At 37.1% G+C, this 16,325-nt stretch overlaps 1 protein-coding gene across 2 annotated transcripts in view; it reads right to left on the reverse strand.

The window, feature by feature from the left end:
- rbm33b (RNA binding motif protein 33b) overlaps positions 1-15,412 on the reverse strand; it is a 28,342-nt gene extending 12,930 nt beyond the window's left edge. Inside the window, exons 1-7 of one of the 2 annotated variants that reach the window (XM_084410506.1) lie at positions 15,244-15,412; positions 15,072-15,148; positions 14,724-14,772; positions 10,817-10,890; positions 10,275-10,455; positions 924-1,041; positions 29-297 (exon numbers count right to left, since the gene is read on the reverse strand). In XM_084410506.1, the coding sequence (XP_084266632.1) occupies positions 29-297; positions 924-1,041; positions 10,275-10,455; positions 10,817-10,890; positions 14,724-14,772; positions 15,072-15,133 (753 nt within the window). In that variant the 5' untranslated portion in view covers positions 15,134-15,148; positions 15,244-15,412. The remainder of the gene's footprint in view (positions 1-28; positions 298-923; positions 1,042-10,274; positions 10,456-10,816; positions 10,891-14,723; positions 14,773-15,071; positions 15,149-15,243) is intronic. The other variant, XM_084410507.1, reaches the window with a different exon arrangement.
- Between the last annotated feature and the right edge of the window lie 913 nt (positions 15,413-16,325).

Raw genomic sequence — 16,325 nt, forward strand, 5'->3', positions numbered from 1 at the left:
GTCGTTATGCTACATCCTTTAATATTACCTGTGCTTGTGGTCCAGAGGGAGCAGAAAAGGGACAGCCAGACAGAGCTGATGGATTTTTCGGGAGAGAGTAGTGGCCACGATGGGGAGACCCAGGCTTTGACAGATCCGTGGGACCCTGCAAAGCTGGACTGGGCCTCCAGGGGTCACTCTCATATCCTGGAGGATGAATGGAGCCCATGGGAGCAGGTCCAGCGAGGAGCGGATTAGTGTCCAAGACTGAAGCAGAGTGTTGTTGATCAAACATATGCTGTCCTGGGAACACTGGCTCTTTGAAGGAGGGGTGAAACAAAGACAAAAAAAGAGGGGAAGTGAACATGCGGGTGCCATATTGCCATATTTCCGCTGATCTAATGTGACATCTCTACTTCTGTTTCCACCTTGGGTGTCTGACTGCATACAGCAGGTGCTGAGGATGGAGCAAAGGTCAAAGAGGCAAATAGACATTTCTATGTAATTCAAAACATTGTAAATGCATATATCTAATTCACATTCTGCGCTGCTTAGTATTTTTGTTGGACCCATGATACTTTTTTTTAAGATTCTTTGATGAATAGTAAATTTAAAAGAACAAAATTTATTTGAAATAGAAATCTTTTGTAATATTATAAATGTCTTTGATACGTTTCATTAATTTAATGTGCCCTTGCTAAATATATATATTTTTTAAATCATACTGACCCCAAACTTTTAAACACTAGTGTAGTGTATACATCTAGGTTACAGGGTCCTAAAGTGTCCCAACTGTAAGAGCAGCACAGTAACAGATGGTTTGGTTAGAAAAAAAGAAAAGAAAAAAGAGTGTGCACATCTAAGCATAGGCTACACCTTCCGAGACCGGATGTGTTTGCTCAACCGTCTGGAGCACTGTATGCAGTTGGGATATGTGGTCTCACCAGGACTGCGACAGGGTCTGGTGAGTGTCTCCGCTGGGGCAAGCTGTCCCTTGCAGGAGTGTTTAAGATGACGCCCAGAGGGTCGAGGAGAGAGAACCTCTCGCAAGTCAGATCCAACCTAATACAGACAAACACCAACAACTGAGCACCGAAAAACACATATTCTGACATTTTATTTGAATAAACAATCCATGTAGACCACAGTGCATGAAAAAATAAATGACAGTAGTACATCAATATCTTTAAATCTCTGGCATTTACTTTAAGACACTATGAAGAAAATAAAACGAAATTATTCTGCAGGTTTCTTTGTCATTTTATCACCTCTAAAGCAAATTAAGGAAGAGGAAAATAAAGGATAAAATAAGAATTTATATTTAAAATAATAGATTTTTTTTTTAATATTATAAATAAATAAAATAGAGAAACAGTATATATATATATTGTTTTCAAATAGATTAATTATTTTATTTAAACAGGATGCATTAAATCGTTGAAAAAGTGACATTAAGACATAAAAGACATTTATAATGCTACAAAATATTTCTATTTGCAAATAAATAAATTTATCAAAAAAAAAAAAAAAAGTTTCATAATGCACCAAATCAGCATTTAGACTGATTTCTAAGAGATCATGTGGCATTGAAGAGTAAAATAATGGTAAATGTCCTTTTATGTTTTTTTTTTGTTTTTTTGGCAAGACAATATATACAATGATTGTCTTTAGTATGCTCACATTTAAGGAGAGATTTAAAATGTTAGAGGAAACTTTGCTGGCACCCTTGCCATTATAATTACGCACATCTGACATAATTGCACCGAGCTTTTCAGGGGCATGATAACAATCATATTTCCTCAATATAAATCATATAAATCAAATGAATCCTTTCAAATAAAAGCTAACCACCCTGATTTCACATTTATCCTCTTAAATATCCATCTCGGTTCTCAAATAAGCCCTTTTCACTGTACTTCACATACAAAAATGCCACTCTTACCCGTGTTAATTACCTGATGCTATCGTTCTTAATCTACATTCCAAACCAGAATTGATTACTCCTTTTTTTTTCTCCTCTCCTTGGCCTGTGTGTGAATGAGATTCAAGCCAAGTCATCCTAAACAGAAAGTTAATCAGTAGCTCTATGCAACAGACTGTGGTTCAGAAATAACTGGCCATTGTGCACTTAATCAGTTCTCCACTCAAAAGGTCAGTTCCAGCCCCCCAGTAGGATTTAATTAAAAGCACTACACAAAAGCAAAAGCCGTTTGTATGAATTTGATAACCAAGCATGCTCTTTCAATGGCTAATCCTGCATTTACAGAGAGAGAGAGAGAGAAAGAGAGAGCAACGGAGCAGGAGGGAGAGGGAGAGATAGAGGCAGCCGAATCTCTCCAGGGTTGGAGCCAGGTGTGGATTGCACTGCATTCAATAACGGAGATGATTAAGAGGACAATGGGAGGATGTTTCATTAGAATCATGCTCTGCCTGTTGTCTTCCACTCTCAGTATTAGAATTGCCATTGAAACCGCACCGACAGAGAGGGAAGACGGTCATGCCGCTGGGCCTCTTTCCTGAAGGAGAGATGCTGTTGTGGAATCAGAGAGTCATAAGAGGGATGTTTGTATTCAGTGCACTCTAAATTAAAAAGTGCTGTAGGGCTACTGCTGAAGAAGGTCAAACGAGGGCAAAATTATTCACTTAAAAAATAATTTCGGAGTTTTCAGCATAATTTATTGCAGGATAGGTAACCATTTAATAATCTAAATATTATAATATGCAAAAAAAAAATATATATATATATACCTGCAGCCAAAATCAAAACGGAGCTGAATAGAAAGTGCATCATTGTCTAAACTGAACTTCTATGACCTGGATTATTTGTGATGCGTTTTAACAAGACAGCGGTCTGATATTTTCCTTTTCACAAACAGCCATTTAAGTGACTTCTGACATCACTGAATTAAAAACTTGCGGGCAATCCACTGATCCATAGCAAAGAGCCTTTATCTGCCTCACTCACTATCAGAGCTGTCATTCAGCCAGTGCAAACAAACAGCAGCCAACCCATTCTCTGCTGCAATTAATGGAATTAATTAGATCTTTCACTGGAGGCAATTCATCCATTTCGATTCAATGGAATACTCAATGCAGTTGTAAAATGAAGTTTAAAATGATAGACAGGATTAATATTTAAGCACCTTTCTACACAGAAAATATTCCATGCACACACACGCGCACACCACAGATGGGACCCTGCATGTACGATTAGGGTGTGATTGTATGATAATGGTATGATAATCGTGATTAATAAGATGCCCACTGGCAAATGGAAGTTTCCGGGGGGCATTTTGTCACTTGCATTCTAAACGGCATCATACCAAGCCTTGGCTCGACGACACTGCTGATTGGTTTAGGCTGAGTTGCTCTCTGAAGTGCAGCACTCGATTGAGATTCACATTTGTGAGTGGAAAAATACACACCACCACATCATGGGAACCCAGAGCACATGAACATAACCGGCTTGGAAAACAATTTTTGAAGAGCAGACAAGTGTGCTTGGTCAAACACCCAGACCTTGCAGCTAGAAACGGACGATAATTTTCTCCTCCTTTTCTAAAAAAAAATCAGCCCATGCAATCATGTCAAATGTGCACATTTATGAAGCCATTTATGACCAATGATTTTGGACTTCATGGAAAGTAGCAAGTTGATTGATTAAAAGAAAACAGGATTACAGGTTCAGGTTAATTGATATAAACTCATTTCTTGACATCTAATGTGTAGAGCAGAACTAATTTGAGGAGAAGATATTTAGGAATGATATTTTGACATATTAGACTTCAACTGAATAGAAATGTTGATGCTGGGGCATATGTACCAAGCCCGTGACCTCACATCCTATTGAGCATTAAGTCCCCCTCCTCCCTAGAAATGAAATAAACATGTGCCTAAAGCCCATATCAAACCTTTCCAGTTGCACAAGGACGCCTATCAATGTTTACAGATTCAACTCAAACAGTGTTTAGCCAGGGCACTCATGATTAATAGCAGTAGAAAACATATACAGAGCACCGTCTGTGAGCGCACACACACACACACACACACACACTGAGCGAGCAGCTGCTACTCCCTTGGATGCTCAAGGGAACCACAGCAGGCCGGGCCAGGCTTTGTATAGACATCAAGGGCACTGCAATAGAAAAGGATAATGCCTATTTGACACTTATTTTGGTACAGACACCTTAACTTCCATTAAAGACAGGAAATGGACTTACAAGCTATTAAAGAACATTCCACTTAAAAAGGAGCTTATCAGTAATCAGTAATTTACTGTAATGACTAGAATATTTGAGAATATTATTATTAAAATACATAATGTAATCTGGAATTGTATTATTATTGACAATAATAAAATAATAAATATTTTAACATTATTATTATTATTATTATTATTAATGTATTTGGGAATTTGTATTATTGACAAAAACAACAATAATAATGATTTATATTTATAATAATAATGAATTATTATTACTATTATTATTAAAGTATGATGTATTCTGGAATAATAAATCATTAAAATATTTAAAAATAGCATTATTATTATTATTATTATCAATAATAACACAATAAAATAAACATACATATTGTATAAATAATAATAATGTCAATTAATTTATTAAACTGCATTATTAATATTAATATTATTAATACCCCTAATTTAGAAAAAGTCAATAAATGTTGAGACGAAATGGCAAACCAAAAATCTAAATCCACAGCAATATTTATCAGCTCATTATTCCATTCACAGCAATAACAGCTTGATGAAATGAAAGTAAATTTGCGAAGCCCTCAGGCAGAAAGCGGCTGCAGGCCTGAGACTGACCTTGCCGAAAGAGGGCTCTTCTGGTCCTGGGGAAGGTGCCGATTGGCTCGAAGTGTTGTGGGGGCTCAGAAAGAGAGAGAGAGCTAGGGTGTGACTCAGGACTCTGAAGGGTTTGGTCTGTGGGTGGAACGTACTTGCCCGAGGGGTGCGAGCGAGAGCAAAAAGACCACGTTTGATCACATCTTCTAAAAGCAGAGTTTAATGATACTGTATACCTGTTACAATAGGGTCAGAGCTATATGATGTTCTTCTTTGAGAGATGACTTTATCAAATGTGATATCATTTGAATAAAGCCGGGCAATTCAGGACTTTACTCCAACGACGCCAGCAGACAATAGGGCTGCCACTCGTTCTGCAGAGAGAGGAAGGAGGGGCTGTGATACCTCGCCTCCGCCTGTCTGTGTCTATTAATGCCATGATCACAGATTACCGTGACTTCAGGACAGAAAGAGCAGGGGATGAGAGGAACATGGAAAGAGAGACAGAAAGGGAAAGACAAAGAGAGGGCCTTAATACTTAAAACCTCTGGTGTGAGCAACCACCTGAAACATTTTTACAGACAAATACAAATGTGTCAGAGGGGAACAGCTCAAAGAGCAACAGCCAATAAAATGAACAGAGCATGATTCGAAAAATAGATTCATTTATACTAACTTAAGCATGCATTTCGTATTTATATTATTTTATCATTCAAATTATATTTCATAACCTTCTGTGGCTTCACTTTTTCTAAATAAAATAAAACAAAAACAAATGCAAAATATTAAAAACGGAGATATTGTATTATTACATATCTGTCCATTTAATATGCATGTTAATGTGTAGCAATATTTATAAGGCCATCTCAAAAGGCACCCTTATAAGATATAAAAATCAGCATCAGGTGTGCCGTTTTGAGACACTATAGAGGAGTTTACGTTAGAGCGAATGAAGACATCTGCAACTCCAGTCAGCTTTTTACAGATGACATTATGCTAATGTGGAGCTATGCATAATTTACACACACTCTACTCACTCCTGACATGTTAAATGAGCAGTTTCAGCCGATCCGACACCAGCAACGCTTCATTCAGCATTCGTCATGGAGTCGAGAGGAAGAGGGAAAGGGTTCTCTTCATCATCAATTAAACAATTAGAAGGACATGTTTAGAACAATACCGCAGCGCTATCAGAATGTGCAACCACTGTCTTTTGCATTAATTATATATTATATAGGGCTTTACAGTAATTGTCTAATGCAAAGATGTTTTTACCACATGAGAGATGCTAAATCCAAAGCAAAACACAAAGCTAATTTCGCATGATCGACTCAAAGTGGAAACCTGCCAAGTTATTTTGCATAATCCAAATATCAACAACAGTAAGAGGAGCAACAACCCTTGATGATTGAAATAATTTCGTAAAGCAAACTCACCAAGCTCACGTACTTGCATGACAAAAAGACCAAAGCATTTTTTTAAACTATACATGCATACATACATACATACATACGCTCATTCTTGCAGTTCCCAATGAAATTGCACAATTACATGTACTAAAGTTAATACATGCAAATAGTTGGCAGGATAAGCATTTTATGTTTAATAAATTCATAAATTCCCATTGAGTGCTGGTCTGCTGGGACTGGGGGTGTGTTGATTATGTTAGTATGGAGTGTGTATCAATCCCCCATACTCTTGTCTCTCTATTAACCCCAAGGTCTTTCATTCCAAAGCATAAGATCCCTGTTTACCAAAGCAGTCCTGCTTCAAGTCGATCGGTTCCACTCTGCATTATTCTCAACCACAAAACATGAAGAAAAAGAACCTATAGAAAACATCCTGATGTGATGTAGATCGCTCACAGATCACCGCTGCCATAAAATGAACGGTGACAAAACTGTACATAAACTGCTGAAGAACTTGACCAGCACTGAAAACCCGAGCCATTGCCGCACTAACGGTCAGCAATGGCGGTTGTGAAATCTATACAACAAGCATCATATCGAACCCTCCATTTTAACCTGTCTTCCCTCTCAACAGGCTATGAATCAGCAATTATTTCCTTCACACTATGTGTCACAATCAATTTCACTGCTCTGCGTAACAGAATGGTTTCGGGTGACATCTCCAATCAGTAGGTAGGGAGCACATCCTTTTAATGGAAATAGGGTGCTGCACAGGGTCATAACTTCTGACAAAATGCAAATTACATTTGTAACATAAACTGAAATGTCAATTGAGCTTTGCTAGAGCTGCCCCTAAGGTTTTTATACTTGGAAATGTACAGTGCATGGTGTGCACTAGATCAAGAGTCGAATGGTGCGAGTGAAATGGTTGTTTTAAAACCATTTATTCATTTTCTGTTTCCTACATCTGAAAGTTGTAAAGGTTAGGTTCTCTTTATCGCTTCCAAAATGACAACGCTATGAGTTTTTTTTACAGTTTTGGCCAACAAAGCACTCAAAAAAAAAAAAAATGAAGCCCTGATTTATTTTTTACAAAATAATAACAAAATTAACAGGAAACAACATAACTTTCTATTGGATTACCTTACTCCGTAACGCTAGAATAGCGCATGACCAAGCATTAAAGCAAACTGCTGAATAGGCTCCAGAGCTAAAATTATGTCAGCTTGCATATCGAAACTGAGAAGTGACCAGAGTGCCGATGGGAATCCCAGCCCCCACAAGCACAACCCCTTCTTAACTTAAAAAAAAAAAGCCCCCCGGTCCCTTTTGTGTCTCTACTCCTGACACAAACAATGCAGCTCAGAGCCACAATTGGAGGCTAACACTCTATGCACAGAGACTGTAAACCTAACAGCAGACACCATCTGTACTGCAGGTGTATGTTTATGTTTACAGTCTAGGCTAACAGCCTCTTGCCATTACATAGAGCGGTAGGTCAAAGGTGACAGACGGATCCAATTAGCTGAAGATTTAAGATATCAGCATCTATTTAGCAAACTAAATGGTTAGGCTGGCAGATAACAAGATGGATACCAAGTTTCTGTATCCTACAAGGAAACTGTTAGCATATCCAACATTTTTGGTTTGTTACAACAGTGGACTTGGACTTTATACTGGCAAAAGCGCTAAAAGTTTTTGCTTGTCAATATCATAACAAAAATACCTTATTTACCCACAGGTGTACTTGAGACCCATTACTAATGAAAGTGTCAGCTAATATGGGGTTACAAAGATAAAGTTAGCAAGCTTGTCATGTGATGCTCAATATGGCGGCCACCACAAGGTAGGTAATTTCAATAGGTTTAAACTTTATTAAGTGGAGATATTACTTTGCACCTTTAACATGCAGATTTCAAGTGTGAAATACAATCCTTTGCAAAAAACAAAACAAAAAAACAACAACAACAACACTACTACCATTCAAAAGTTTGGGGTCAGTAACATTTTTTTATGCTTTTTAAAGAAGCCTCTTGCAAGGGTCATCAAGACTGCACTCATTTGAACAAAAATACAGTAAAAATAGTAATATTGTGAAGTAAGATTACAATTTAAATTGCCTGTTTTGTATTTTAATATAATTTAAAATGTAATGTATCCCTCTGATGACAAAACTGAATTTTCAGCATCATTATTCCAGTTTTCAGTGTCACATGATCCTTCACGGATCAATCTAATATGCTGATTTGGTCCTCAAGAAACTTTTCTTTTGATTCTCAAAGTTGAAAACAGTTGTGCCGCTTAATATTTTTGTGGAAACTGTAATGCTTTTTTTTCAGGATTCTTTGATGAATGCAAAGAAATTTTGAAATAAAAATCTTTTGTAACAATGTAAAAGTCTTTGTCACTTTTGATACATTTAATGCATGCTTGTTGAATACAATTTCTTTCAACAACAACAAAAAAAAAATTACTGACTAGACCACAAACTTTGGATCCATTTTTTTTTCTTTTTTCGGCAAATTATCAATTTTGTCATTTGTAGGCCTGCCGCCTGTGTACTTTAAATTCACCTTCTCTTTTGAAATACCAAAACATAAAATAACTCTTTTTACTCCTGCACGAGCAGGGCTCGACAATAAGTACTGCCCGATGGCCCGGGGCCAGCGTCAATGATAGTTGCCTGATTGGACCAGTGCTGCAACATCACAAAAGTTTATCATTTGCACATTTTTAAGCCTTGCCAGTATAAATATTCAAGTGCAAGAAGACACTAAAGAGAACTAAATATGGTGTGTTTGCACGGTGTGTGAGACTTTAGACCTACCTGAGAAGCACTATTTAAATTCATTTGTATGTTTTATGTTCTATTGTATTTATTTGTGCTATTGCTATTATTCTTTCTTATTTTATTACTGACTGTTTGCTTTTCTTTATTAATTTATGAAATGTATATTGGTTAGGAAAGTAGTTTTTGCTGTGATATCAAAATTGGAATTGAGAATTGTGAAATTTCACTGGTATCTAAAATCTGGTGTCAAAACATTATTTATTAAGGTTTAATGGGTCAAACACAAAGAAAACAATAACTATTTTAACTTAGTTTATTTATTTATTACTTTTTTTGCGGTGGGTCCAGTGAAAATCTTGGTAGGTCCTTCGGACCAGTAAAAAAAAAAAAAACCTTAGCGTTGAGCCCTAATGTGTAAACTGGACAAAACCATCCATCTTTAAGTTGGCCTGCTGATGGTCACTGTAGTCACCAACGTCCTGCTAAAAACACATAACAGTGTTTCATCATAGGCTTTATGTTTTATTGATCAATCATCTGAACATCTAATCAGCTGACATTTGGATAGAGCTGTCCCTGTACCTAATTAACATATTCAATAGTATTACCATTGAATTACTCACTCTGGGTTATCCAGTGACAGCTTATTTGACCTTATTTTGTATTGCTCTCAATCACTTATGAAAAGATTGTATCTCCTCCTACAATGAAAGGCAAGCCTTTATTCAGCAATGTCTTAGACGTCCTTGAAATAATGATACATTGACTTCACAACACGTATCACACCATTATTAAGGATAATCTCTTTCTCTGGTGGACAGGAAAACAAGAGAAGAGTATCAGTTATACCCTCCATATTTAAGTCACACAGATATCTTTTAAAGGGTCAATAATCTTTTCACCTACACAGGACGTTATCAGATTTGGTTTAAGGCTTGATAGAAGCCTATGCATTATCTGAGGCTGATAATTGGCGGGGAGTCTCTCCTACAACACAAAGAGTTCTTTTCCGCAGGGATGCGGGCCTCAAGGTCAGAGCTCAGTTCTGCCATGGAGACAACAGGGGGGCATTACCTTCCACCAAACAAGCTGTCAGCACTAACTTTGTCAGGGCACAGACAAATAAACTGCTAGAGAGTGATAATAGATCTAATTTCACCTCCCTGTCACTCCCTCCCTCCCTCAAGGGAGACGATTCCAAAGCACCGAAAGAGCTTAAGGAGGAGAAGGAAAAAAATTAAAACGACAAACCAATGCTATCTAAAGAGATAAAGGGGTAACTCACTTGAAATTCATCTCCAGAAGGAGCATTGATTTCGATGTCTAAAACTTCACCAGGGTCCACCTCTCTTTGCTCTTCTTTAGGACATATGGTTTGGTCTTCAGCAAGGTGTGGAGTTTCGCACACAAGGTAAGGTTTTGCAATCGCCTGCACTTTTTGTTTAGAAACACTTTCATCGTGACATCTGAAAAGAAAACACAACCTGTCAAATGTCCCACAATGCAAATATAACCATGTTCAAAAACATTTATTGATACATGTCCATTTTAATGAAGTATTAAGATTATTGGCCATGTCAGGAAATCAGTATTCTCCAAGTACAGCATCGTAATTCTTGTTTGGAAATTTGCCAGATGGAAAAAAAAAGGAGCAAGATAAGGGCATTCTGAAACAACATTCCCATTATGTGCAATGTGCTTCGACAGTGTTTGCTCTGAGCAGAGCTTAGTCGAAACAAAGGCTCTGGGGCGCATCAAAAATCAACCTTTATCCAACAGTTCACCTATAGACCAGGTTGCTACAGGAAGAGGAAAAGTTCACCCTACCTCATAGTTTCGTTCTCATCATCGGTACGCAAAAGGTCATCGTTCAGCTCTTCATCTGATGTATCCAAGAGATCCTGATAAATACATCTTCAATTTAAGCATGTTCCAACCAACACTTAATGAGTCATTCATTTGAAAATGGAAGCTGTTGAACTAACAAGAACTTATCCAACTTCTGTAATATAGACATATCTTATTATATTGGTTTACCAATCTATTTTGTGGTAATATTTCACATCTACCAGTACTGTGTAAAAGTCTATGGGACATTAGTATTTTCACACAAAAAATGGTTTTAAAGGTGCAGTAAGCAATTTCTGGTAAAACGCTGATGATGTTTGAAATCACCACAACAATCACACCCCTATGTTGATGCCTCCACCCCCACATTCACAAACACGCTATGCAACACAGGCAACGACTATGGCGGGATCTGCTGTACCTGCCGCCCAAGGGTATGATGTCATCAATGAGTGAACACAATTTGTGTTACTATGTTCATCCCTTCCATCCCAAAAAACAAACACCGTTTTCATGAACAGCTCCCTACATAACACGATAGTCCAAGTAACTAATATATCACAATTGTGACAAGATTAAGGAGTTATAGCAATCACTAAAAGGGGAAACAAAAGAAAAAACATATTTTAGGAGTTCTTTTTAAAGTTATATTCCCATGGCCATTTCCTACTTTCTCTGCCATCTCTCTCTTTCTGTAGTCATTCTGCTAATGTCTTTCTTGTGCACTTAGCTCTCTCTCTCCTCCCCATCATGAGTGTATTGATTGGTGATTGGCTGATTGACTACAAGTGTGTTTTGGTGCTTGGTCCGATCCACTTTTCAACAGCGTTTTTCAAGAATCGCTTACTGAAACTTTAAGATAGTTATATATTTTGCTGTAGAGTGTCAGTAGGAAATATCAGTTTACATTTCCAAATGTTCCTTTTGCCATTAATTGTAATAATCCAGTGAAATTGTGAAAGAGTCTGACAACCAAAACAAGTCTATATGATCCACAAGGACATCTGGGGTCCCTCGCTTAATACATCTCTGAGATGATTCGACAGATGCCAGAGCTTCTAATCGTGATAACTGATCTCTGGCTAATTTGGTTCTTCAAACGAATTTGTGGATTTTATTAAAATATCTGGATTAAGTTGTCTGAGATTACTGCACGTTCTCGTGTTCCCTGAAGAGGGCACATAAATATCGATACTCGAAACCATGATCAGCAATGCAGTGATTGGCTGGCAGCAAGACAGCTACGTAATGACATCATATATTTAAAAAAAGACACCTGACGAAAAACTTGACGAATTTCTGGACCTTTATGAGGAAAGCAACCAAAAGGATATAAAAGTTATAATAGATCTGTACTGTTTTTTTTTTTTTTTTACATGATTCCCAATTTCTAGTATTTGTATAGGCTTTACATTTAATTTTGTTTAATGTTCTAATTAGCAATTCATTTAATTTTATCTTTGAAGCAGATTTATGTGACAGCATTAATTAAAGTTTCTAAATGGTCAAGACCAAGTTATCTGCATCCCTTGGCCTGCGCTGCATCAAGCCACTCCCATAATATCCGTCACTCAAACTATTGCACGGCTCAGATTAACTGTACAGCATGTGTAAAACTCCAAATAAAATTATAAAGTAATTATTCCATCACGAATAAATCTCTCAATCAGTAAAACTGGCTGTGTCTATAGTATATAGACTACACAACATTTTATATTATTATTTTAAATTATAATTGCTGGTTTAGTAAGGAACTCTTGTAATAAAGTAGCAGTGGCTGGGACATATTTTAAGTATCAACGCCGCTTAAAAAGAGGCAATCTAACCTTGTTTACATGAAATAAGCCTGCTCCCGAGCAGGTTTAGCTTACGGACATGTTGCTATGACAGCAAGTCCAAGATGAGCATCGAAGAACCAAACAATCCAAGATCATGCCAAATCGTCAAACAATCAAATCCAGCTAACTGAGTTAGCGACGTCCGAAGAACGGACCCCTGATCTCACCATCATCGAGTCCATTTGGGATTATGAAGAAACAGAAAAAATCCAGAAGAACTGTGGCAACGTCTCCAATACGCTTAAAAAACCTACCTTCACAGCTACAGTACTGTGAAAAGTTTTAGGCACTTCTGTAAAAACGCTGTAAAGTGAGGATGCTTTCAAAAATAATGTCATAAATATATTTTATACATCAGTTAACTTCTATTAACTAAATCAAATCAATATTTGGGGTGACCACCCTTTGCGTTTTAAACAGCTTTTGTCCAAATACGCTTGCATATAGTTTTTCAGGTAGCTTTGCAGGTAGTTTTCTTAAAGCGTCAAGAGACATTGCCGCAGTTCTTCTGGATTTTGATTGTCTCAGTTTTTCTACTTCTTCATGTAAATCACAGACAGACTCGATGATGGTGAAAAATCTCACTGAATTATTACAATTATTGGCAAAATGATAAATACTGTCAATTAATCCAATTGAATACTTATTGGCATTTTTAAATAAATCTCACATCTGTGGAATACAGCATGCTCAGAAGGTTAATAATCTGAAGCAGGGGTAGGCATCGTCGGCCCTGGGGTGCTTCTCAATATCCCTCCTCGCTCCTCCGTCCACCATCCTATGACCTGGAAACCGATCAAGCTCAGCCATCTTGAAGGACATCTCAATTCTCTAATTGCACCGTGAGACGGTGAGGAGTGAGGAGGCTTCCTGAGGAGTTATGAGCGATGATACACAGGTGTATCCTTTGCGGTAGAGCTTTATTGACTAAACGTGACGCACATATAAATTCTCCTCCCCCTTCACACTTCATGGTCAATCATTTTCATTTATACTTTACCTTTGCAGTTTATATAAACCACACATATCACATATTTCAACAGGGTATCTATCTTGCTATATTATTATGAATTTCTTAAATAACCAAACTAATACAACATAAGTGCAGATCCTTTGAGTGCAGTTGATGACGCTATGAAGTGATGCTCGAGTGATAAAGTACTCCAATGTATAAAAAAGCTTTAATTCGATTCCTCCGTCCTCATTTTCTTTCCTTGCAGCCTTCCCTCGCATCCTACAGGGGGTGGAGCTGAGACGCGAGGAAAGGAAGCGAGGAAAAGAAACTAGGATGCACAAATACAAATTGAGAAGCACCCATGGAGTGCCGCTGCCCTGCAGAGTTTAGCTTCAACCCTAATCAAACACACCTGAACAAACTAATCAATGTCTTCAGGATTACTAAGGCTACAGGTAGGTGAGATTTTTTTTAGCATGGTTGGAGGAGCTAAACTCTACAGGACAGCCTGCACTCCAGGGCCGATGTTGCCCATCCTTGATCTAAAGTATATTGTTAAGCCCAACACGGAAGATAAATGCCAAAGAATAGATTCAGTCCTCAATAGGTACAAGAAAAATATTGATGCACTAAAAAAATCTTTTTGCAATTTTCTATTCAGCTAGTCTTCTCAGTTATTAAAGCAATGTGAAGACTTTGCAGTTCCATTCACTTAAGATCTGGTCAATCCTCAAGAGACCTCAAACCTGTCTCAGTTAAGGCTATTTCTAGTAGCAAGGTCCCTTTATCCGCAGAACACCTTGTATTTGTGCCGTAGGACACATTTAGCAGATAATATACCATTAGCTGCAAAAAAAATAGGACAGCTGGCCCTGTGAAGAAACCACCTGTCACAATCCTGAGGCAGAATGTGACACCATCACCTGAGACCTGGCATCTTAACAGATATTTACTGCTGTTTATGAGCATGTCATACTGTGCTCTGAGAATGCAATCACTTCACATGATGATCTTCAAGACAAGATTCAGAGGTCCAAGTGACTTAAATCTATTCAAATATAAGCAGTGTTCTGGATGTGCAGTAAGCACTCACTTGTTTGGATGTCAGCCAGTCATCCACAAGAACGCCTTCTTCTGAATCACTTTGAAAGTAAAAAAGATACAGCAAGACCAAAGAGCCATTAAGAAACATATAGTGATCATGCTGTCAACTATTCATCCATATTCAGAAATAAACGAGCTTTACCTAAAAAGCACAATTATTAAACACTTTGAAATGTATACATACATCAATGTGTACATGCTCTACCATGTTCATGTATAATACTAGACATTTTTATTTCTAGATAGTCATTAGGCTATGTTTTTTATCACAGCTTGGATAACACACAGTCCATTGGGGAAGCCCCGTTTAACTCAAAATTAATTATAGCAGCAATACCTGTTCATTATCTGGAACTTGATACTTCCCTCTGAAGGACCTCTCTCTGCCAGGTTTGTCATAACCCTAATTTTTCTCTGTGAAGAGAACAAATCAGTTTATTTTTGTTTGAACTAAAATTAAGGTGCGTGCCGTGGCACACCAAGTGTGGTTTTAATACAAGAAAATGTACCAGAGAACGTGCAATGCAGGAATAGGCCTACTAATAATGCCTTTCTGCACACATAATACTGTCTATTTCAGAAATATATAAGCCCCAAGTGTTTAAGAAAACATAAACGTGCAATATTTTGGCAGTAAAATGATACACGCTTGACACAGAACATAAATTTCCGTTGCGCATGCGCACTCTCGCAGTACTCATTTTGAGAGTTTTTTTTAAATCCCGTTTTCGTTCCAGTTAATGTTTTGAGCGTTGCACTTTATTTATTTATTTATTGTTTGTCAGTTGAAAGTGTCAAGAAACACGGAAGAGCAATGTTCAGCACTTACGTGACTAACGACTCGAGCACCGTGAACCACCTACGAAACCTTGTACAGTAATAATAATAATATAGTGTGGTTTTAGACGAGGAACCCAATGACAATTTGCCTACCTTGAATATTTTCCATAATAGATGATACACAGCCTGCCTGACCTGATGTACAAATGTGAAAAGTAATGAAAATAAAAAAGGGAGATATGCAAGGGATTGTGGGTAAAAAATGTAAACTACAATTTTTGAAAACACACATTTAAAATTGTGTGTGTGTGTGTGTGTGTGTGTGTATACTGGTCTTTAATTTACTTTAAAATATAATGTATTTATGTGATGCAAAACTGAATTTTCAGCATCATTACTTATAGTCTTCAGTGTCACATGATCCTTCAGAAATCATAATATGCTGATTTGATATCATCAATGTTGGAAACAGAGTTGTGCTGCTTAATATATATATATATTGTAACCTGTGATACGTTTTCATAGGTTTCAGTGATGAATAAAAAGTTAAAAAGAACAGCATTTATTTGAAATAGAAATCTTTTCTAACAATGTAAATCTTTACTACCACTTTTGATCAATTTAACACATCCTTGCTGAATAAAAGTATTAATTTCTTTCAACAAAAAAAAAAAGAAACAAAAAATTCTGACCCCAAACTTTTGAATGGTAGTGTAGGCTATATTGTTAAACAATATTTATTTTTTAAATAAATTATGTTCTAATTCTTTTTTTAATTTTCTTTAATTAATCCTGAAAAATGTTTCACAGG

Source organism: Rutilus rutilus (assembly GCF_951802725.1).
Source record: "Rutilus rutilus genome assembly, chromosome: 6".
Classification (NCBI taxonomy): Eukaryota; Metazoa; Chordata; class Actinopteri; order Cypriniformes; family Leuciscidae; genus Rutilus; species Rutilus rutilus.